General features: G+C 34.3%; 1 protein-coding gene across 3 annotated transcripts in view; it reads left to right on the top strand.

Annotated features, from left to right (window-relative positions):
* Positions 1–26,612, top strand: part of LOC126745779 (uncharacterized) — a 230,574-nt gene that overhangs the window by 47,277 nt on the left and 156,685 nt on the right. For all 3 annotated transcript variants that reach the window (XM_050453768.1, XM_050453769.1, XM_050453767.1), the window contains exon 2: positions 1,442–1,504. In XM_050453768.1, coding sequence (XP_050309725.1) covers positions 1,442–1,504 — 63 coding nt within the window. The remainder of the gene's footprint in view (positions 1–1,441; positions 1,505–26,612) is intronic.

The following is a 26,612-nucleotide window of genomic DNA, read 5'->3' as shown; positions in this document are numbered from 1 at the left end:
CCTCGGCGTGCTCAAAATTTGGGTTTGTCTTACGGCTCACTGTGGCGAGTTTTGCATTTGGATTTACAGCTGCATGCGTACAAAGTCCAACTGACTCAAGAACTTAAGCCTACAGACCATGGACAACGCAGAACATTCGCAAATTGGGTGCTTGAACAACAAGCTGCTGATGCTCATTTTTCGAGCAGAATTTTCTTCAGTGATGAGGCTCATTTTACGCTGTGTGGCTACGTAAATAAACAGAATTGCCGCATATGGGGTTCTGAAAATCCTCAGGTGATCGTAGAAAGGCCTTTGCATCCCGAAAAAGTGACTGTATGGTGTGCATTATGGTCTGGTGGTGTCACTGGTCCGTATTTTTTTTTAAAACAATCGTGGGAGAGCCTTAACAGTAAACTCTGAGCGGTATGGAAGCATTTTGACCAATTATTTTTGGAGAGAAATCGAAGAAGAAGATCTGGAAGACATGTGGTTCCAACAGGACGGGGCCACAAGTCACACAACACAGGCCAACCGAGCTCTTTTGCAAGAGAAGTTTCCAGGACGTTTAATTTCAAGATTAGGTGATATCGATTGGCCCCCAAGATCCTGTGATCTCACACCTTTGGATTTTTTTTTGTGGGCTATGCGAAAGATTGTGTCTACGCCAATAACCCTCAAACTCTTCAACCACTTAAAGCCAACATTCGTGAAGTTCTAGCCGAGATATCACCTGAAATGTGCCGAAAAGTGATTGAAAATTTTCTCAAATGGATTGAAGTTTTTGTCAGAGGTCCCGCGGTGGACATTTAAATGATATTGTGTTTCACATATAACGGAATGATTCAATCTTTAAAACAAAATAAAAATTTCGTCTCCATCTGAATATCTTGTGTGTTTTATTTAACTTTACTTTCCCAAGCATAAAATGGATAACCGTAGAAAAAGAGATTTGACGGTTATATGGTCATTCTCATGAGTCATTTTGTTTTTAAATGTAGCTATAGTACTATTAAACAGGTCAATATCATTATTGCTGTGTAAAATATTACACCATGAGCAAGCTCTAAGCTAAAGGTGCGTTTCTTGCTAAGTTCAGCTCTTTTCCTCATTGAAAAACCCTTGGAAAAATGCCTGGAGTATTTCTGATAGTGTCACAACAAGCTATTATGAAGTTTCTCGAGTCCTCTCTAGTATATACTGGAGTGCTGTAAACCAGCGTCTTAAGATTTCAAATATAAACAAATTATGCTATTTCACAATATGTTGCTTGAGTTAATTTTTATGAAACACCCTGAAAAGGTTCAATACCTGTAAAGCTATTTTAATTAATCATAACTTTCGTAATATATAGTAGGTATGCATAAAAATCTCTTTGGAAGGTCGCTTCATCGTCGGTGAAATGTAAAATAGTAGCGCCAGTTTATATTGCGACACACAATTAATTATTATTATTTTTTAGGGACCAAGCCTGAACCTGAGAAAAAAAAGAAAACAAAACCCGAGCAATCGAATGACGGCAATGGTAAGTTTTTACGCCAAATTTTATTTTCAATAAAATTCACCAAATATTTGGATGCAGGTCTGTTTTATATTGCGACTGGATGCGAATTGCGTCAATTCCGTAAAAAAATATCCGCCAGATAAAAAAAAAATAGAATAACAAATTATCGGGGTTGATGATAAAATTATAACTCATTAGGCAGCATAAATAATGTATAATTGGGATATTATTATTTTGATTACGTAATTGATAAACGTTTAGGACAAAATGCTGTTTGTTGATTTATGTCTCTGTTCTTAAACTTAACTGTATTTTTTATAGTGATAATAATTGGAAACATTATTGTAAGGGACATATTCCTTCCAAAAAATCTAAGGAGAGTTTCGTTATAATAATTAATGTTTTAGGTATTAAAAGAATAGCAAAAGCACTTTAGTAGATGAGGTTCGTTCTAATACACTTAATTAATTCTTTTTTGACATTGCATGTAAATTGGTACATTTTATCTAAAATTTAATTATCAAATCATTTCTTAATCTTTAAATCTGTAAACAGGAATTATGTTTCAAATTGATGCTTCGTATATAGAAATTGTCCTTTGTTATTGAATCGAAACTTCCTTCAGTGGTTTAGAGTAATTTTTTAATACATGCAGGCACTTTGTATTTGCCACGAAAAAAATACTCCAAAAGCCAGGAATAAAATGAAAACTTTTTAATGACGCTTGTGTTACTTTTATTTTTTAAATCTACAAAAAGCCTTTAATGTTGTCAGCATGAATATATTATTATAAAGTCTGAGCTTCAGAGGGACATATACAGTTCTTAATGTCCACTACGCTTTCTGGTTTGGTCAACATTATACCTCGTATGTCGTTATATGTGGTGACGTAAAGGCAGTTTTCACGTTGAACTTCCTACCGATTTTCCTGATTTTCTCTGATGATGTACGGGATCATTAAAAATCCTGAAGATTCCTCTGCTTACCCCTGCTTTCTTGATTGTTTTGATCAACTTCAGTGGGTGGATAAACGTAATGTATTAATTACCAACTTTAATGGCTTGTAATGTTAATTTGTCATTTCAAGAGAACTTTACTAATAAAGTCTGAACTGAGAAGAACTGTATGAATGCTTAAAGTTTAGTCGAGGCATTATACTTTTAGGTAATACATTTACAGGCAAAACAACTGTTTTATTTCGACATAAAAAAGGAGCAAGGGACTTGTGCAGCAACTACCACACAATAGCACTGATCACATATTGCAGTAAGATCATATTATTACAAATATTAATTAAAAGATGATGAACGGCAAAGATCCCAGTCAAATCGAACAAGTAATTATACAGAAACAAAGTAGTATTACGTTTATTGCAAAAAGTGTTGCAAGAAATTGTTAGATGCTTAGAGTCCAACGAGATTTTTCACCCCGCTTGCTTGGTGCAAGCTGATGCCCTGAAAAGTGCATGTCGCAGAAGACCAAACCTTAATCAAGGAACTAGAAGAAAAGTAAATCCTTCTAAAAGAAAATTGCCAGCTTTGAAAAGATCAAGCCTTGTCTCTTAAAGGAAACTGAAAAAGGAGAAAACCCGGAAAAATGGTGAGAAAAACAATGGAAATCCAATGCCGCCAAAAGCACCCTCAGCTGATTTACATCCACCATTACCTCAGCTAAGTTTGGAAGGTGGTATACATTGGTACAGTAGTAATAACTAAATCTTCAAACTTACAATGCGTTTATTTTTAAATTTAACACGACTTTTCGGGTGGTGTGTATCTCCAACCATTATCAAGTGAAAACTAATAACAACTCCTATTCTACGGGCTTATATTTCGGATGCCCTGCGAATCAAACTCACGCCATACCACAGCAAACTACCGCACTTCTATGGACTTCTCAAAATACATAAAGAAGAGATGCCATTACGCTTTACTACCAGGTCCAGGGATTCACCAACATCCGAACTTTCAAAGTTTTTGTTCAGTATCATTAGACAATACATGGGAACACGGAATCATTCGTTAAAAACTCATCCCACTTTGTTGAACTACAGGGTGCGCCAGAGAAACTTACTGATTTGAAATCAATTCAATTATTGTTTTATTTTATTTTTTTTATTTGACAATACAATATCCCAATTTTTTTTTCATGCAGTCTTGAAAATGACATCGGATAAATGGCGACCTCTATTGCGCATACAGTGATAAAGTCGATTTTTTAAATTCGTATCCACTCTTTGCAGCATATCAATCGGTATGTTCGCAATTGCGTCGCGAATGATGATCTTGAGGTGTGCTATGGTCCGTGGTCGATTGACATAAACCAGAGATTTCAAATAACCCCATAAAAAGAAATCGCATGGAGTCAAATCAGGAGAGCGTGCCGGCCATTGGAGATCGCCTCTGAGAGAGATGAGGCGGTCGGGGAAATGTTGTCGCAACAAATTCATTGAGTCTCGTGCTGTGGCTCCATCTTGCTGAAACCACACGTTCCTAACGTTCATTTCTTCGAGTCTTGGAAGAAAAAATTCCTCGATCATTCCTGTAACGAAATCCATTCACGGTAACTGCGCGTTCGTTTTCTTCAAAAAAAGGCTCAATTATTCCCATTACCGACATCGCACACCAGACAGTAACTCGCTCACAATTAAGTGGCTTCTGGTGAAGCTCACGTGGATTTGCACCACACAAATAACGCATGTTTTGCTTGTTGACGCAGCCGGATATGTGGAAGTCAGCTTAGTCACCGAAAAAAACGACCGCGTCTTCAGGCAGGTTGTCAACCAGTATTTCACATGTATTTTGACGGGCAACAAAATCACGTTCAGTTAATTCTTGCACAACAGCCAATTAATAGGGATGAAATTGAAGGTCTTTATGGAGAATTCGTCGAACAGTGGTGTCAGAAATTCCCAAAGCAGCTGCGTGTTTGCGAGCCGGGGAGAACGCACAACTGACTGCCTCACTCTTTCGACATTTTCCGGAGTTTTGATGGTCCGCTGAAGTCCATTTCAGGGTTTAGCGACACTTCCACACTCCCGAAATGAGTTAACCCAGGACAAAATCGAATTACGGCCAGGAACGAGTCTGTGGGGAGGAATTTCAAAGCGAGCGCGGAAGGCACGTTGCGTAGCAACAAGTGAGCGACCGTTAGAAAAAAAGCTCTCGACTGCGAAGGCCCGCTGCTCTCTAGACCAGAGCATGATGGCAACTGACTGGAGGGAGAAACAAACTTGGGAACTTCCCTCTCCAGGTGCGCCCCCTATCGCCCCTCTACCCGCCTAACTCACCGCGCGGAAATTTTTTCAAATAAGTAAGTTTCTCTGGCGCACCCTGTACTTCAGGCAACCAACATTGGACCCAGTGACAGCCTAGTAAGCTTTAATGTTGAGAGTCTCTATACGAATGTGCTCATCGAAGAAATATCATTAAGGAAAGATTCAGGAAGGACACGACCCTTGCTGAACTCACTTGATGGGGTTTTTGGAAGTTTCTTTCTTGGTAATTCCTACTTTCAAGTCAAAGATAAATTTTACGCCCAATGCTAAAAAAAAATTTAATCAAGTTTACGATGCAGTTGGAAACTGATTGAATCCTACCCTTTTTAGACATTCTTTTGAGAAACAATAACTGGCGCCTAAAGACTTCAGTCTACCGTAAACCCACGCATACTGGCCAGTACTTGCACTATAACTCAAATCATCTGGCGTCAGCAAAGGTAATAAATAATCATCAAGTCACTATATGAAAAGGCGGCCACAATTTTCAACAACAGTGACGACCTTCAGATCGAAATAGAACATATCACCAAGGACCTTCAACAAAACGGTTTCCGAAATCAAGTTTCCACTCTCCAATGTGCATATTAAATCATTGGTCCAACTTTTATCCAAATAACCGTCAAATAGCACCCAAGTGTTAGTAATACCTTTGAACTTTTAAGATCCCCTGAAAATTTTCAGCAAAATACCATCTGTCCAAGTTACGTTTCTATCCCGAGACAATTTGCCTACTAAATGATTGTAAGTCATTTATTTCGGGTTAATAATGTGGCAATCTACGTCAACATCCTCTAGGGATTTAAATAAGGTCTTGCATAATTTTAAAACAGTTGTTTTGGTTGTAAATGTATTACCTGGTACAGTAGGAATCAGAACTATCATAATCAGAATCCACTACTACAATAGTAGTGGATCTGGTACAGTTCTCTGGCCACGTGCATGTCTCCCATATTTTTGGGTAGATTTCGGTTCCTAGATGACATCACTCGTTTCGATAGGTATATTATCTAAATCAGTAGCTATATGGCTCTTCTGTCTTCTTATTGCTATTTCAACTTTACTTCTGAATAGGTCAGGATCTTTTTCAAAGCTGTGTTTCCCTTGTGTTGTTAACAATTCTTCTACATCCTCCTGCATCATCAGATTTTAGCAGTACTGATACAGCAGATGAACCAAAGTAAAAACTGGAAAATATTTATTGGAAAAAAGGCTTGAGTACCGGTACCTCTGTGACTATCATTGGTTTGTGCATTAAAGAATGCACCTGGATGATTGCGATTGATGATCAAGAAATTGAGAAGTTTCATTCATCAAAGCATTAAAGGTATTTACTGACAATACTTCCGTGTAATGGCATGGGCATCAAATTTCAACACTTAAATCATCTATTTCAGCTGATACAGTAAATGATCAGAACTGGTGTGCTGCAAAAAAACTAATTTTCAAGCAGCAAAAGTGACGCTTCTTGGAGTTGGAGGATATCCACATGGGGGGCTAATGTTTGTAAGTTTCCGGGTATTAGGCTTGACAAACAATTTTATTAAAGTCTCGGATCTGCTAGTGGAGTACCTTGGAATTATATACATAGGTTTGTTTTTCGGATGCTTTGCAGTAAGAGTGGGAGGCTACAGTGTGGTGAAGAATTTATCAGAATAGTGTATTTTTCTTTATTTGGAATATTTTTTGCGATACGGAACATCTTATGATTGACTTATGATTACCAAAGAGCACCCCGATTCAGAGATCAGTAGTCTAACGATCTTAATAGTCATGAATATACCAGCATCGAGTCTGCTGTCTAGACTGGTGATGCGACAAGAGGTTTGTTCTCACTGCAAATTTCTTACAAGTTTGAAACTGTTTCCAAACTATTCTTGATCCGCATGCGTAAAAGATTACAACTTCTGATCGATTCAAAACCGTCTGTGCGAACATCAAATACGGGTTGAGTGGAGTCCATATTAAAAAAAGAAGAGCATGAAAAATAATTCTCATTTTTTTATGCCAGAAAATAAATAAATCATAAACAAAAAAAATTAGACTACAACCTTAAAATAGGTGAATAGAGTTTTAAAATTGTGTAATTATTTGCTACTTTAGGGTTTACTCTAAAATGGTCGAGAAATTCTATTCTATTAAATTGGGAGACAGTTTCATCAAAATAGTTTTGATTTTTGGGCCTTATGCGCTCTTTAAGTAAATCTTCTTGAAGAGTCGGAATCATCATAACTCGGAATCAAAAAAATTCTGATACCTACTTCAGATTCTTCCGACGATTCAAAATCACTCATTTCCTTAATAATTATGTATAATATATAATAATATATGATATGTATAATATATTATGTATAATATATAATAATTATGTATTGTTAGACTAATCCAACAATTTAAAATATAATTTTTCGAAACGAATATCAGGGACTATATAAAACGACTAAACACAAACAACAATTTCGAGGTTATGTTCATATTCCGAAGATCGGCGTTGACTGGACACTTTGCTTGACATAAATCCGCAAACAAGTCTGACTATCAGATGACGATCAGAAATTTGTGTAAGAACATCAAACTTTTGATTTGAAACCGATCAAAAGTTTCTGTGCGAACGCATTTTACTCTATTACGCATGTTTATTTGTCAAAAACTTGTTTCTTACTGCTGTGAGAACAAACCTAAGTCGCGACATCTCGGGGCATCGTGGAAGGTTATCGAATGTTCCGGAAAAATATTTTATCTCCAGTTACGCCGCTAGGGAGCTAGTTTGCAAATGAAACTGAAAATTGGCGCGACTTTCAAATGGAAATAAGTAACAGGAAATAAATAATTGTTTCATTTATATTTTATTCTTAACCTATAGTACATGTTCAGTTCAATAAGTAGCAGAGCTAACCTTCACCGAATTTAAAATAAATTCTAAATTTATTTATTTGTTTACATTTCTTTCTATATTCATGTTGATATAAGCATACTTTCAGCTCGTTGTCTTCCACGTGATGTTATTCCGTAGTATTTGTACCCTGAGCTGTGGATGCTAGTAAAACAAAATGCAAATGCACAAGCATGTGTATGAATATTGTAAATTTGAGTGCATTGAACATTAACATAAACCACTATTATTTAGTTTATAATTTTCCTCTTTAAAAAAAAACCTTTTAGTGTCAATAATTATTAAACCTACGATGTTTATATGTTTTTTTTTTCAATTTATAATTACTATTATACATCTACTAATTGAAATGACCTGCATCAAGCACGCTCGCTCTTTATGTAATTACCATCGTATTTTTTTTGTATTAGATAAACAAAAATCGTATAAAGGGCCATGCCCTTGAGACAACCTTTACCAAGAATATACATTATTCAATAGTATACAATAACCGCATAGTATTAGCATAAGTAGGCTACATGTGAGTACGTTTTGATAAAGGAGATAAGTAGATCGGGTGATTGCGTAACGTCACGTGGTTTATTTGTTTTGAAATGATTTAAATTTAGAATCTGGATCGCTATTCTATTTTACTACACTTATCTTTTCCATGCACTTTGAGAGAGCACATGTGATTAAATTTATATTTTAATTTAAAATGACCTGATGCATCTTAGTAAGAGTGTAATCGAAGGAGGTTTTTAAATATAATATATTCTTATTATTGCCAAAATAGTAACAATAAAACATGTAGTTATATTCAGGAATACATAAATTAGTACAGATATATCTGCAATTACATCGGCTATTCCTTCAATGTATTTGCTTATTTATGTTTTTCTTTTTTTTTTTGTTAAGATTTATAGTCTTCAGGGTGACCTCATATAAGTCGAAACGTGGACAAAATATAAAGAACATAATCAAAGCTCACCAAAGCTATTACCGTAAAATATATTTTGGGTAGTTTTTTGCTCAAAATCCCAGTCCTCTTAGTTTAGATCAAATTAATCAGATTCTGCAGAGATTTTATTATTTTTTAGTATTTTTGTGAAAAATTGTAAAAATTTTTTTTCTTCTAAAATAAATGTGTATGTGTATAAAACTTCTGTCTTTCCATAGGGTGGACATTTACCTCTACTTTTCTTTAATATTTGGAATCATTTCATCAGAGTAATTTGAACAGAATACACTAAGTCTGGCAGACACAAGATTCTTTTGCAGAAATTTAGTAACAGATTCCATGGAACTCTTCTTAAATGGCTGAAGAACTTCCTATGAATTATTAGATATAAATCAGAACTTTTGCCTTTCCACAGGACGGATATTTATCTCCACTTCTAATGATGTTAATAATGATCAAGATTTTTCGAATAAGAGAACTTAAATAATGTGCAAATATATATTTAATTAAATGCTTCTCTTTAAATAAAACAATATGACTGTAAATCAGTTAATTACAAGGATGTTCTGACTATTTAAGTATAAACCTGTGTATTTTCAACAAAGTTGTTAATAATATGACTCAACCAACAGAGCTATTAGCACTTATTGAGTATCATGTTAACGTTACATTGTAATGCTAGAAATTATTCACTTTTTTATGTACAACATTGTCGCACCAATTATGAACCTTTCAATTACTAGATTTTGTATGCGTGCAAACAAAATTTTAAATAATCTTGATATTTTCAGTATTACTTCAATATCTGTAATCATGCAGGACTTGAACTGTTGGTACAAATTGAAACAATATAAGTTTTATTATTTCATCAAAATCTTTTTTATGGAGTAATATTGCTGTGTTATACCACTTGTGGGTTATGGTGTTGTCAGAAAGGCAGATATTGAAGAGAGTTTTGATCTTTGAACACCTCTGACTTCTGGTTAACTATTTTCTTCATGGATGCCGTGGTCTCTGGCTCTATATTTGATATATTGTTTGCTTCCTTTTGTCTCTTAAATAGTATCTGATAGACTTCCTCAACTATTCTCTGTATCTCCTCTCTGTCTGTTGTAACTTGTCCCTGTTGATCCCTTACTTCTATTATTTCTTTCTTTGTTCACCTTAGAGATTTCTGCGTCGTATTTTCATGCTGTTTTTGTTTTTTATCGTTAGTTGGATTTGATCTAATATCTCTTCTAATGGCTTTTGATATTAGTCTGTTTATTTCTATTAATTGTTCAGTAGTGTTTTTCTCATCGCTTCGAATAACTCTTCTTCTTTCCATTAGTTGTTTGGTACTGTATTGATTTGCAATGACAAATCTAAATTACAAATTAAAAAAAGAAGTTTGTCATCTGCTTATTGGATTTAGGGATTACTGTAGATAGGTAATAATAATAATAATATTAATAATAACTATACATCACGAAAACACCGTGTTACAACATGATTCGAGCAGGAACTACGGAAATGAGAGCACTTTGAAAATTCGGAAAAAGTCATTTTTTGACCTTGTTGTTGAGCCCAAAATTTGGCACTAAAAATGCAATATCTCGGCTAATATAAGAGCTTTGACCTTGAGGATTGTCTCGTTGGATTCAGAGGGACGAAACTACGTTAAAACCATTGGAATTTTCTCGATAGTGACCACAGAAGCCGAGGTATGGACCTCGAAAATTTGGGATTCTTCATTTTTCGGGTATACCCCCCGAATCGAATTTTGGTGAAAAAATTCGTATCGAATTTTTTCACCAAAAATGGATTTTTTTCGAATTTATATTGAAGTATACCAGCTGCTTACTCCCATGACCTACATCACGAAAATACCAAGTTATAACGGGATTCGAGCAGAACTAAGGGAATAAGAGCACTTTTTGAGCCCAAAAATGGGTCCAGAAAATGCGAGATCTTGGCTAATACTGGAGCTACGACCTTGAGGATTATCTCGTTGGATTCAGAAGGACGAAACTAAGTCAAAACCGTTGGAATACTCCCGATAGTATCTATAAAAGCCGATATATCGACCTCCAAAGTTTGGGATTTTTCATTTTTCGGGTATACCCCGCGTATCAAAATTTTCACCAAAAATGGATGAAATTAAACTAACTATACCAGCGGCTTGCTCTTATCACCTACATCATGAAAACACTGGGTTATAACGGGATTCGAGCAAAACTAAGGGAATGAGAGTACTTTAAAAATTCGGACAAAGTCATTTTTCGACCTCGTTTTTGGGCCCAAAAATGGGTCAAAAAAATGCGAGATCTTGGCTAATATGAGAGCTTTCACCGTGAGAATGATCTCGTTGGATTCAGTCAGAACCAGCCATCTCCATATACAGTGTGTCCCAGGGCCGCGTCTTCCAATCCATTGATTCGGAAAAGTTCTATTCAACCATTTTGCTACTCGAAGAGTTGAGTGCGCTGGACAGCCGTCGTGTTAAAATTAAAGATTTATTTTTTGATCAACTGGTAAAGATTCTAAGTATCCTTCTAAAAATCTTTCCAAAATTTGAAGATACGTTTCTTGATTAAGAGATCCTTCAATAAAGTATGGTCCAATAATACCTAAATGGCATGATATGGCGCACCATACGTTGACTTTTTTCACGAAAAAGATTCAAAACGTACTTAAACGACATACTATTTCCACTACCATACGATTGCACAATGAAAATTTTCTGCTCCAAGTTTAACATTTTTTTTCTGTAAATTCTGATAATATTATTAATAACGTTTATAAACTTTACAATAAGATAATGACATAAGTACGTTTTTTGTACATAACTTTGACAGTGACAATGTTTTATAGTAGCTGCCACATTTAATTGAGGATGTTTACATTTTAAAAAGTTCGACAAAAACTCGTAAATGCAGCAAAAAAAGAACCCAATATAATGAGCGGCATGCAGTCCAGGAGCAAAAAATTTCTACCGATCGTAAAAAGAATTAGTCCAAGGGCAATAATTTTTACTATTTTATCTATTAATGGATTATTTAGTTTTTGTTAACTTTTAAAAAAGTGAGTGTAGGTTAGTTTCAAAACCGGCCATCAGCCAACTCTTTTAATCCTTATTAGATATAAGTAAATAAAACTTATTATTTATTTATTAGTAATATGTTATTTTAGTACAATTATAGACATCAGAGACAAAAAACAAAATATTTTACTCTGTATTTTTTAACAGCCTTTAACAGATTTTGAAATTACACTCCACATTTCCACCTCAGGAGTGCCACAGGGATCAGCAATCCTGGAACCTCTCCTGTTTTACATCTTTATTAATGATGTTTGTGAATAACTGAACACTACTTTATGCGGACGACCTTAAGCTTCTCACCCGTATTAACTCGTACAGGGACTGTCAAGCTCTCTAGAGGGATATAAACTTACTTCTGCAAATGAAATAAGTCGTCTATGAAAATTAATAAACGTCAAGTGCAATCGTTTACCATAAAATCTAGTCCAGTTATCTCTAACTATCCCATAGATAACACCACTTTGGTTATGTCTAATTCCTTCAGAGGCTTAGGGGTTACCTTTGACAGCAAGCTGTCATTCACAAAACACTGTGAAACTATTATAAATGAAACATTTAAAACCATGGGATTCTTGTCAGGCGTGAGTAGCATTGATACGCTAAAAACGTTGTACTTTATTTTTGTGAGGTCAGAGTTGGAATATGTTATCCTTCTCAAGGATATTCACAGGAGAGGTTGCTTTCCATGTTTGAAAGTGCTGTTTTCTGATAGCCCTGATCTCTTGAATAAAATTTACTTTTAAGTTCCACGCTCTAATTCACGTCCAAATTAGCTGGACATCTCACCCATCTAGACTCATGTGCAATACTCATAATTAAATCTGCGAGAATTGATAGACTTTTAACTTTTCAGCTTTGAAGATACAGAATCTTTTTAAGTCAAGTACTAGACATTTTTATTGGGTTTATACCTGTTTAAAATTAGTTATGTCGTCTTCTCTTATTGTACCTCGAAGTTGATCTTGAATCTCCGATTTTCTTCTAACTGTTTCCTAACCCCTTTCTTCTTAAATTAACACTAAAGATCCAAAGGCTGTATAATGTTAACAATTTTAATGGTTTAATGTGTTAATTATACCAATTTATTTACAATGTTTCAACACATCCTTCAGCAGTGCTTTACTTTAATTGATCAATTAAATCTGTATCGAACATTTCGTTTGCTGAAAGCGCATTTGCTTTAAATCGACTACGTTTACTCGTGGTTATTGTGAGTAAAGTTGCTATTGTTAAGGAGTAAAAAAACGTTTATTCTGAGATAAATGAACTCAAATGCAAGCCAAAAATGATCGCGAACGTTCCGGAATTATAAAAATATAAATAATGTAAAAATAAGAATGTTTTTTTTACGGTCATCGAGCCAGCGTTAATTATTAATGTTTGAGCACAACATAGGAAAAAAAATCGTACCTGCCGATTACGTTGACGTCAAGAGAATATGAATCGCTCCCATTTTTTTTTTAATTAATCAGATGTCGCATGTAAACATATGTAACACTTCTGTGGACATAATAAATAGTTGCCATTATGATTATTTAAAAATTGTTTTTTTGGTTTTATTTAATGCGCCATCTGTTATTATTGGTAATTATTACATATTCAGGGAATTTGAATTAAAGCTAATTTAAACTGTCGAAAATTACATTATTTGGAATTATGTTTTGATGCATTTCTATGAAACGAGTTTGTTATGGAAACATGTTAATTTTTTGGCACCTCAAACGTTGTTATAACTTTAAATTTATTCATACGTTCAAGTTTTTCGGGTTTAACTACGGCACAAGAATCTTAGAAAAACGCGTAAAAATCAGTTTAATTTTTTGGATTTGAGTAAAATTACATTTGTTGTAATTATCCAATATATCTAACGTTGCCAAAATGCAAATAGATATATTGATTGTTCTGTGCTCACTAAACCATAATAACTAATTTTAATGCAATTTACTGCTGACTATCAGTTGAATTGTTTTTTCTTTATAGACTGTTAAATACATATATTCTAGCAGATAATAAATATTATCAGTGATAGAATATCAGTTGTTCTAAAAAGATATGAAATTACTTGCTGACTATGGTAAAAAGATGATTAGACATGCGTTATAATGAAAGTCTAGAATGGCGCCCCGTAAGCAATTCATGAATGTGATATGCTATCAAAAATATGTAATAAATATTGCTTCCTCATAGTAGAATTGAATAACATTCACTAAAGTGAATTATTGAACTAATGAAGAAGCTAATATACAAATATATTGATTGCCATAGAAATTAAAATTACTGTCAGCCAGCACTTCCAACTAAGTTCAGAGTTTAAAAATTGTGTTCACTTACATTCATCATTTATGCTTCTTTTCTCTTATTATTTTTTGTATAGATTTACCTAAACTCGGATTAATTCATAGCACATCATTATTTCAATTCTAAAGAGTACTAAAGGACCACTTGAAAAAATATTATTGATTTTGACTCTTTGATCATAATTGCTTAAAAATGGTATAATTAATATAAGTGCGTTATTTGTAAATCTAATATAACGTAACAGAGAACTACTGCCAACCCAACCCAACTAGCAAAATAGATCCCTAAATGGTTGTATTGAAGTGCATTAAGAAAAGTAATAGGAGTCTTATTTTTCACAGAAGTAAAAGCTCTATAAAATAAGTATAAAAGCATTGTATAACTACATTATTCCCGTATAAAGAGTTTATACGATAAATTTATCTTAAGTTTTGTTTAATAAAATCAGTCTATACATAACCTAAAATTATATCAGAATTCATGACTATCGATCAGTTGCGAAATTAATTCGACATTGTCTCAGTTGAAAAAAATTAAAAAAGTGGCCATTTTAACAAATCAGTAAAAAAAAGTATCAAAGAACACTTTATTGCATTTCACAATTTCGTATAAGATCATAGTTAATTCTTCTAAGTGCTAATTTAAAAGAAACAGCAATTTTAGACCCAACTGACGACAGTAATATTAAAGAAGTAGTATCAGAGTGGTATCTGATGATAAGGAAATAGAAAGTGACTGCAAAAGAAAACTACGCATATACCGACGACAAAAGTTTGATACCACCTCTTATGTCCTAGAAAAAGAAGAAAAAGAAAAAAACTTTAGACTCAACTACCTATAAGAAATCAATAATTTCTTCCAGGCATTTGACGATATTAGAAAGAAAAAGAAGAGCAAAAGAAAAAAACCGTTCAGTTCAACTGCCTGTAAAAATTCAATAATTTTTTTGACTTCTTTAAAAGAAGAAGAGGAAGAAAAAGAAGAAGAAGAGAAGAAACTTTAGACTCAACTTTCTATAAGAAATCAATAATTTCTTCCAGGCATTTAATGTCTTTGTAAAAGAAGAGTAGAAATTTTGTGCTAAACTGCCTGTAAGAAGGCGTCGTTTTATAAAGGGTGTTTTTTTTAGAGGCGGAGAACTTTAAATTGAAATTAAACACAAAATATTTTATTGATATGAACGAATTTGCTTTTATATTAAAAATTTTTTTTTAGCATTAATATTTAAAAATGATTTCGGGCATGTGACCCCCACGGCTGGCGCGTACGTGGCGTAATCTAAAGATCCAATTTTCACACACTCTTTCCAGTACTACAGGCTGTATTTCGGCAATCACGCGTCGTATGTTGGCTTCCAAGTGCTCAAGTGTTTCGGGTTTATCAGCGTAGACATGCGACTTAACATAGCCCCAAAGAAAATGATCTAATGGCGTCAAGTCGCACGAACGAGCTGGCCAGTTTACGGGTCCATTCGAATGTCTCTTGCAGTAAATTAATTGTTTGGTGCGCTGTATGGCACGTGGCACCGTCCTGCTGAAACCACATTTCTGCAACGCCTGCAACGGCTTCCAATTGAGGCACAAAAAAGTTGGTTATCATGTTTCTGTATCGCTCACCGTTTACTGTAACGTTCTGACTATCAGCATTTCTGAAGACATAAGGACCAATGATTCCACCGGCCCATAAAGCGCACCAAACGGTTAGTTTTTCTGGATGTAACGGTTTTTCGCTAATAGCTCGTGGATTCTCATCCCCTCAAATTCGGCAATTCTGCTTGTTTACATAGCCATTTAACCAAAAGTGTACTTCATCACTGAACAAACTTGTCATATGAAATCGTGGATCAACAGCAATTTCCTTCCGCTTATTCAGCTAATGTACGGCGCAAAAGATGATCCTGGGCTTTCAACTCCTGGACAAGTTGAATTTTATATGCTCGCAATCCGAGATCTTTGCGCAAAATTTTCCATAAAGTGGATGGACGTAAGTTCACTTGTTGAGAACGACGACGAATTGACACATTTGAATCATTATCAACACTATGCTGCACAGCAGCTATCGCTTGTTGCGTGCGCACTGTACGGCGTCTTACGGGATGCGTATTGTCGACTAGAGTAAAAGTATTGCGAAAACGATCAACAGTTTCTCGAATTAATCTTTCTGAAGGACGATTATGAGCACCATAAAACTCACGTAATGCCCGATGTGTTTCTCGAATAGAACCATGTCCGGTGTGAGTCTGTTTATGATGAATTGCCAAACCAAACTAATCTAAAAATAACCCAGAACTGTCAGGTCGGCTGTCATAAAAAACAGTGTTGCCAAATGAAAGTTCTCCGCCTCTAAAAAAAACACCCTTTATTAAAAGAAGTTTGTAAGTATCTATAAAACTACGACAGTTCTTTCAAAGTTTACTGCATAGGATCAGACAACGAGGTTTAGTTATATTTCGATCGTTTTATCCTATTTGTCCCTTCGTACTTGTAAAACATGTCCTTGAAAAAGAAGAAGAAGAAGAAGAAACTTTTGGCTCAACTGCCTGTAAGAAATCATTAATTGTTTCCAGGCATTAGACGTCATTAGATAGAAGAATAAGAAGAAGAGCAAGAAAAAGAAACGCTTGGCTCAACAGCCTGTAAGAACTCTTCTTTCTGGCTTTGATAGCATTTTGCTAAAATAAGCTATCACTTGCTCACATCTTTACCTATCAATATCCACTCTTCAAATCGAGCGTTGAAAATCATGAACCCGATAACCGTATCCAGAGGGTCGTCAATTCTTGGTAGAGGATTTTCTTGATAATGTCATTCAGTCGCCGACAGTCTACACAAGATCTGGTAGATTCGTCCTTTTTTTTACTAGTTCAAGGACGGGGTCCAAAGCCCAAACTCTCGGATGGTTCTATCACTCATTGTGTCCTCATTTCTTAAAGCATTGAGAAAATTTCACCATCTATCTATCGGAATCCTTCGAGATGCTCGTTTTGTCGGAGCATTATCTCCAGTGTTAATTTGATGCTGCACGAAATCACGTAAACACATCTTGATTTTCTTTAATAAAGCGTCCCAATATTTTAAACTGGTGCATGGTCAAACTGGCAGAAGATTCTTAAAACAGGTTTTGTAAACATACAAGAATAGTGACTGGGCATTTTTCATGACTGCTTATTTTAGGTACTGTTCATATCCCGTCAAGTTTACTATTTGAACCAATACAGACATTGTGCGTAGATAACGCCTTTACTAGAAACATTTCTTGTCCGTATACTTTACAGCTTTACATGGGTTCAATTAAAAGAGTTTCTGCTTTTTTTTTCTTCAGTTGTGGCATTAACCACCGCTTCTGATTTTGCTGGTATGGCTGGTTTGCGGTAATATCCCTAAACAACATAACGACTCTGGTATTTCCTTTTTCTTTATGTAGGTGATGTATAAAACTCTCGTCTGTTCCGTCACTAGTATTCAGTTAATAAAACTGCTGAGCATTCATAACATTTAGTCCTAATATGATATCATCCATGCTTCTTCAGGCGGTCTTCGAGATCACTTTCCTAAGTTCTGATTGATGTTATTCGACTTCATACTCCAAGTCCATGGGCTAAAGCTTTCGAAATATTTTTAATGTGAGCCATGAGTCAAGGGTAAGCCAGATTCACTAATCGAGCAAGATTTGCCTCGTACTGTTATGAGATCCTCCTCGGATTGTTGTCTCCTAGATTTCAATTAGCCCAAGTATACTTGTTGCAGATGGACTTCACCGTATCTTATCTCTAAGGTACGCACCAGTATGTCGAAATTAAGCTGATCTTCAAATGGCACCTTTCTTAGTATTTCTATATCTTCTCAAACTGATTCAAGGTAGGTACTCCATGCTTCTTTGCCGACGAATTTTGGTGGCTTCACTTGCATCATGGTTTGAACTCCAAGATCGGAATCAATAGTTCTTGGTTTTTTTTTTGTACTTGGTCTCAATTCTTCTTCAACTGTTGCTTCGAAATTCATTGTTTCGTTTTCATTTTCAGATCTTCTCTAAGTTGTAAATATCGTTTCTCTTGTTTGCTGTCTCGTTCGTCCTGCTACTCTTTAAGATCATTTTTAAATTCAATAAGTCTTCTTATTTCAGTAATTTATTTAGTAAGTTGGCTTTGTGTTAAAGGCATCCACAAGCAACCAAAATCCTTTACTTCCGACACAAATTGTAGATGAACTACTAAAAACTAGTTACTGTAATTGGAAATAATGAACTAAACGTAAGTAGAACTCCAAATAATCTTAACTAATCAAGTTAAATTGCAAGATACGAGCAAAACAGTAAAAAAACTATGAGGATAATAACAATATAATAAATAATGGTCTCAACTGTTGAATATAATAAAAGAGTCAATAAATATTACTAACGAGAGAATATCAATTGTTCTAAAAAAACATGAAAGTACATACTTGCTAACAAGGTAAAAAAATGGATTAAGCGTGCGTTGTAATGAAAGTCTAAAATAGCTACTCGTAAGCAAACCCTGAGTGTGATATGCTGTCAAAAATATTTAATAAATGTTGCTTCCTCATAGTAGAATTAAATAACATAGCGTGCAATAATAATAAATACAAGAAGATTGAATAATTAAACCACACAAGTTCAAAGCCCGTTTATTAATGAAGGCCAGTGGAAATTTACTTTACGAAAATTAGTAAAATAACTTAATGAAGTAATGAAGAAGTTAATATACAAATATTTTAATTGCCGTAGAAATTAATATTCTATGAGCCAAGCGTTTCCAAGGAGACAGTGAGTTCAGGGTTTATCAATTTTGTTCACGTCATCCATATAATAATATTTTACACTTCTTTTCTTTATAATTTTTTGTAGAGATTTACCTGAATTCCAAATTAATTGATAATAGATAGATGTTTCTGAAGAGTACTAAAAGACCACTTAAACAAATATTATCGATTTGGACATAATTGCTTAAAAATGGCATAATTAACATAGTTGCGTTATTAGTAAATCTGATGAAATGTATCAGAGCAACCGTAATCTTATAATTACAAACGCCTGTATGGTATCCAAGAATACAAATTTAGAACTTATTAAAATGTTCACTTATATAAAAGCTGTGTCTAAAACCTTTCACATTGTCCGCAATTGTAACTTTAAGCAATTTGAGTCTCTTGACTATTGAATGACATAATTGGATGTAGTTCTTGTCGGAGGGTAATAAAATGACCCCAAAACGAATGGATGCCTTGACCATATGTGAGATCAAAAAGTGAAATTTTTTGTAATGTTGTATGCATGTGTAGTATGTAATGCTAACTATTTTTTCCATGGAGATTTGTACAGAATTCCTTCGCTATGAATAAGTTTAAACTGTCTGGGGCAATAGAAAAATGGCATGAAATGCCTGGAAAAAATACAGAAATTATTCCAAATACCTGGAATTTTTTTAACTACCTGAGACAAATAAAAAATTGCTTCAAGTGATAGAATCAATCATTTTAGGAAGGAGGAGAACATTCTGGCTAGTCAAATTGAAGGTTGTTGTAGCTAATGTCTAAGAGCTTGCATAAAGCATTGAGTGTTGCCAGGTCTCAAAATGTAAATAGCAACCCTTGTATTGTTAACCTGCCTCAAATAATAGCAATTTCTTCACTAATCTTTATCATCACCACTCTTACTGCAAAACATCCTGAAGATAAACGCTTGCATAACTCTAAGATGTTTTATTCAAAACCAATCCGTTTGAGACCCAGAAACCTCATATCTCATACATGCCTCAGTGGTCTGAAGGACAGTCGTAGATATTTCAACAAGTTTTGTTTTCGTGTATCGCCTATTTACATAACACCAGTTTTTAATATTCACTATATTAGCTGAAATAGATGATGGAGTTTCGTGACCATGTTGTAACACCGTCAGCAAGTAGTGTGAAGCATCTATTAAATTGAATTTTCGTTAAATCTTTAATAATCAAGAACCAAGTTGCAATCCTTGAGAACTGCCTGATTTATGTGTTAAGATGAATGATTTTAATTCACACATGATGGAAAAAGTAATTTTTCTGAGAAAAACACTGAATAATGTTTTTATGGTTCTGTTATGTATGGAGCAGATTATTAGGCCATTTCACAGTTGGTTTTTGCCGAAACTGGATATGTATTGCTTTTCAAAGTAAAATTACTAACATAACCTATACGGGCCGCGTGTTTCAAACCTTGGTGCCTCTGATTTCGAAGTAACGATTTCTGGTAAATGCACCGAGTGTGATCTGCAATGTATTTTTAGGGTAGTAAATCCAGGCAATATTTTTGATTACCCTTGTGATTGCTGTAAAATAATCAAATGCAAAAAGTATTAGTTTCAGTGAGGTTCGTGCCGATGCAGCTCCAAGCCGATCGATTTCTTACATCTGTAAAGATTGTGCCTCGAAACTAAAAAAACTGGTTTGTTTTGGAGACAAGGTTTGCTTCTTTACAAGAGCAAATCAAAGAAGTTGAAGCTGAAACCAAGAGTGTGTCTGGATATATGGACACTGTAAAATCCCTTAGTTATCAGATCCATTAAGCTTTATTTTAAGAGCTCATTCTTAGAGCTTAAAATTGGAATTTTCTGTGAAATTATCTCTGTTTGAATATCAACATACAGAACATAGGTGTCTGATATGGCTTCTGTATTGATGAAGATTAATGACAGAGCAGTGTGATCGTTCAAGTAAAATACCAATTATTCCAATTATTTAAAAGGAACATCACGAAATCGAAGGTCAAAGGCTTCTGACAGATCACAGAATAAGGATGCCCAACTCCTTATTACATAATCATAACCTTCATAACCATACCATATTCATTTTGTGTATTAACACAATTTAGTTTAAACAGAATGCGAAAGATGTAGAGTATCGTTTTTATTTAAGCATACCGAGCGCCAATGCTTTAAACGCAATTAATCTAATCAAGTAATGAGTAAAACAGTAAATAATACACGAATAAATCGAAACATAAGCGCACGGTCTATGCGAATGTAGACGGATTATCGATAATAATTTTCGTATTTAATATTGCTTGTTAAAATATGGGATGCTGTGGTACCTATAATAGTATTATCGTCAGTGTGAAGCATCTATTAACTTGAATCTTCGTTAAATCATCTTATGAAGATGCAAGCACGATAGTCCTGATTAAACTATTAAGATGAAAGGTTTTAATTCACCACACACGACTTTCTGATTTTTTCACGACCTTTCAAGTAAAATAACAATTATTTAAAAGCAATATCACGAAATCCATAACACTCAAGCTTTGTCTGCAATTTTCTAAGGTCAAAGGCTTTTGACACATCACAGACTAATGACGTCCAACTCACGTTAAACAATTAAGCAAACCATAATCATTTTGAGTATTAACACAAATTAACTTAACCCGTATGCGAAAGTTTGGCAAAAACGCGAATCGGCTTCTCTGACCTCGAGAAAGTGGTCTCGGATAAACAACATTGATGTTGAATATTTTATTTCAGCATAACCTACATTAATGTATTTCATAAAAAGATATAAAACGCAAATGGTCTAAACTAAATAACTAGTAAAAAACATACGAATAAATCGAAACATTAGCACACCGTGGATGCGAACGTAGACGGATTATTGATAATAATTTTTATACTTAATATTGCTTGGTGGAATATGGGATGCTCTGGTACCTACATATAATAGTAGTATGGAGGCAACGAAGAGTCGTGAACTGAGTTAAAACAATGTATAGTGTCAAAGTTAATAAATAATTTGGGTCCAAAATTGTATTTAATACCACATTTACTTTTACTTCTATTACATACTTTGACTATATAATAAAAGTTGATCTTGCAAAGTGCTACCCATTATAATTAGGAGCCCTAATTAATTGATACATTTTTCATATTTATTCAAATATTATAAACTGCAGCAATGTATTTAAATTCAAGTGTAACCGGAATATATGTAAGTTACCTGCTCAACAACCTGTTTGGAAACGATATTCACAATATACTTTCTCCACGCCTCTGCCCTAGTTAAAACCTTTAACTCTTAACAATTTCTCTGTTGTGCTACAGCCAAAACAACACACACGCACGAATTACGTAAACATATCTTGTTTAAAACTGCCAGATCCAATAAATTAGCATGTCAAGGATTTTCTCTGTATAAAATTGTCATTTGTTTTGTTAAATTAAGTAAGCGGCTTTCAAAGGTTAGGTCAGTATTTTATTTACTAATAAATTAATATTTGTAGTGATGAAAGTTATGATTAAATATAAATAAATATATTTATTGGTATACCTAAAAATATCAATTTAATGTGACATAACAGGCCCAATTCAGTCAAGTCTCAGGTGTTTAATAAAATTACGTTGCGTTGCCAAAATATTGAACATAATAGTTCGCTCATACGCGACCTAGAGAACATGCACCGGTAGATGATAGTTGGGAATTTATATAAGGTTTGCCAAACCACGCAAAGAAATTAAAAAGTTTATGTCGATGAATTACTGACTATTAATAGTTTTTGCTTTAGTGCGTAGTTTTCAACTTTTAAAGTAATCACTTCTCATATCAAGGAGTCACAACATCTAACTCAGTGCAAGTCCCAGGCACAAGAAGATTTTCCTCATTGCATATTGTCTTCATCATTGTGTGGTGTCCAGTTAATTTTTCTCTTAAAATGTATCTGATCTATTATATCGGGAGAGCTTAACATCTTTTTACTATGACGCTTTTTAAATTAATATTCCCTATATGTAGTTATTTAGCCAAACACCTGTCAGTGTTTTTCCTAAACTTATTTACAAGAGGCAACCTATAGAGTATATACTCTGAAAGCTATACAGGGTGTTCGAAAAATAGACGAAGATATTTCAAAGGGCGATTCCTTGTAAAAAAATATGAAAAAAAGTTTTTATAAATATGAGTCCGGAAATGCACAGTTTTCAAGATTTTTTTTTAAATATTAATTTTTTTATTAATACTAATTATTTTTCTAGGAGAACTGACACTTGTTAATATCAAACCTCCATGCAGAAATGATTTTTTATTTTCCAAGGCATCTGTGATTTTTTTACCAAAAATTAATAAACCAATTTTGTCCAGTGGCATGCAATAAAACGGTATTTATTTTTTTTGTCGAAAACGTGAAGTGAGATATGAAAAAAATACAAGAGGCAAAAAAGTTGCCAATAATATTTGCTATAAAGAGATATTATTTGCTATGAGAGATATTGCTTATAAGATGTACCCCGTGACGCCACTGGACCTTATAATTTTAATCTAATCAGGGCTAAACTAGCCTCTTAATACAACAAGTAATACTGCCAAATTTCAAAAGAATCGGGTAAATTTTTTTTTAATATTAATAACAAAATAATATTTAAAAAAAAAATTATCATCCTATATCTTGAAAACTGTGTATTTCCGGACTCATGTTTATAGAAACATTTTCTCATATTTTTTTACAAGGAATCACCCATTGAAATATCTCCGTCTATTTTTCGAACACCCTGTATACATAGAGGTCCTCCAGAAGGCCAAGTGGTGCCCTGGAATAGCAAGTTCACCTCTCCCTCTGTTCAGCATTTGTACCAAAGAGGTCTTGTTTTTTCCCCAAAAAAACCCATTAAGGTTGAGAATATAAATAGCTGAAGTCTGCCTTCTCTCAGTAAGCAATGTTGATTGATAGTATCAAAAGGCTTTGATAGATCAAAAAAGAGCACTGCCACTCTTTGATTCCTGTCGATATTCTCAACAACAAGAAATTTAAGCTTAAAGGCAACTAAATTGAATGATTAGAGATCTGCAACTAAACTTAAGAAGGTTTATATCTTAAGGCAGATATTTCAGCTAAGAGTGTTTTTTCATGCATTAACTGACATGTTATTGGTTTTTCCTTGAGACCATAAAACTATTTGCTAGTTAAAAGGTTTGATAATTTTTTTTAATACTGGCAAAAACAGCCAATTAACAGTTACAACATTTAATATATTATATATCAATTAAAATCACAATGGTTGTACAATACATAAATGACAAACAGTTCAAACTTGGCTCACATTGATAAAAAGCAATTGTCTTTTAAGAACGTTCAGTCCAATGCAGAAAATGTCGAGGTTAATGAAGTGCTCCATATATACTCTCATAATTCTTTGCATATATGCAATTTGACCATAATTTGTCCGACGACCCTCTAATTAAAATAGTTGCAATAGCCTAGTTCTCCTCGGCGGAATCCTAAATCGGAGGTTATTTTTAACGAGGTAATCCCAATATATTGACGAATTTGTAAAGAAAAATAGCATAGGACACACATATTAGCAGTCTTGTCCTATATGCAATATCTTGGCCTGGGAAAGAATATTTGAAAAGCACATCTTTGATAAATTTTCTCTCCACTCTTTTAATCCTATCCATGTTACAGGTATAACCTGGGGGCCTTGTAATAGTACCTTATTTAAAAATGCTTCGTACTAAGGTATTATAAAGGCACTTTAAAGCTCTCGTGTCAGTCATTAATCTTGAACTTCTTTGCATATAATTTTATCCAAGTGCAGGATTATGTAATGATTTTTGTCACATATGACTCAAGTCATTCATTCGATCTATCTGTCTTACAGGTGAGTTTTTTTTATTGAATAAGTGTGACTTAGAGGGATCATTACACTTGAAGAATCTCATGTACTTAAACTTGAAAAGATTCAATGTGAGATTGTTCTTGTCACACCAAGTGATGAAACGGTCCAAGTCTCCCTGCAAGCTAGTGTCTGAATTTCAAGAAGATTAAAGAAGTCCAACGTCATACAGTAACCAAACATTTTCCTTAAGACAGCTAACAGCGTCTTTAATGAAGAGAGATAAGAGTACAGAACCAATGTTCAAATCTTGAGAAACACCAGAAGTGACTCTCACCAACGTCAGTGGCTGACAGCTCTTTTAAGAAGATTGCCACTATCGAGGGCCTTTGATAGGTCTATGCAGGAAGTCTATCTGACAGCCCTTCCTTTTGTACTTCTTTGGCATATACTGGAAAAGAAAGACTGTAGGAATACTATTAGCTATAGGCAAGTCATTAAGAGAAGGAGCAGGGGCAACATAAAGAACATCATCCATAAACATACTTACAATATCCTAGTTCTCTATAATATTACTATGTTCGTCATTTAATAGCATTATATGATCAAGCAGTATATGTTTCATTACTCGAACATATTATTTTGCTTCCATTAACGGTTGTTTTATAGTTGGATATCGTTCCCAGCTAAGTATGTCTGCATTTTTTTGCCTGTCATACCTGTATGTCTTGGCACCAATACTTTGTGGTTAATAAGTTTTTGCAAATAATTCCCTACTATGTTTGAGCTCTTTCATAATCTATATTTCGTGATATATCTACTATGTATCTACTAATCCGCATACTCTCAAATTTTCACAGAAAAGTTCTCCTTGAAATACTGTTATGTATTTGGCAAGTGAAGTATACTAGTATACTCAAGCTGTAAGATGAGCAATAATTTAATAGAGAAATTGTTTGATAGTTCATTTAAGTTGTTATGTCCTCTTATTTTTATGAATTAGTATGACTATTGGGTTGTCCCACTGGTAAATGACAGAGATTAAGCAGATCTGTTGTTGTCATGAGCAACTGTGTATCACCAACCTTAATAGCCTTAGTTACCAACCACTTACTCTTGCGCGTATATCACAATGTCAAGAAATTGACATCTCCGGAACACCTTGCCACAGCATGCGAAAAACTATGAACCACACTTACAGGATAGACATGCAATGTGCTAACACTGTTCGAGAATGGCAAGTTGGCAATTGATTCCTATGACATGGATTGACTTGGTATGCACATTCTTGGAATTAGCGATGGCCAGGCTCAAGATCGATCAGGACCTTAGGCGAAACCTTTTACTATTCAGCAAACACCAACATGGAGTGGCAATTAGCGATAGATGGGTACATCTTACTGAATTTCAACATAGCGACCTTAGTTGTAGATTTCGTACCATTATCTGATCGATGTATGCTCATATAACTGCTTGGAGAGCCAGTTAATATTAATTTGATTCAGGTATACACTCTGACTGGATGAGCTTGATAAATGGTATAGTGACCTCAAGAAATTACTAAATTATGCAAGGAAGGAAGAAGTTACCTTTGATATGGGCGACCTAAATGCAAAGGTCGGAAAGGGTAACTGGGGAAAGGGGAAACAGATGGTTGGGAGCTTTGGATTGGGTCAAAGAAACGACCGAGCAAGCATGGGATCTGATCATAATACTGTGATAATTGCTTTCTCTATGATACTTAATATCAAGAAAAGAAACCAAACCCACAAATTGACGTGCCGCAACTAAAACAGGAGACAAGGAAAAACCCCCTGGAAATCGAGTTCTTTCAGCAAGTAAATCGAAGCCAACTGAAAAACAGATGCGACTCCGACGCGACCTGGACTGAAATATCTATTATATTAAAGAAGGTTACAACTAAACACCTTGAATCAGATATTAAGAAAAAGAAACAATGGATGACCAGAGAAATTCTGAAGCTAATGGACAAGCGCCTGGAATGCAAAAACAAAAACCCAGCGGAATATAGAAACATCGATAAAATAATTC

This window comes from Anthonomus grandis, chromosome 16 (genome assembly GCF_022605725.1).
Source record: "Anthonomus grandis grandis chromosome 16, icAntGran1.3, whole genome shotgun sequence".
NCBI classification, from domain to species: domain Eukaryota; kingdom Metazoa; phylum Arthropoda; class Insecta; order Coleoptera; family Curculionidae; genus Anthonomus; species Anthonomus grandis.
Note: the sequence above shows the minus strand (reverse complement) of the source record. Positions and strands in the feature narration are given on the sequence as shown.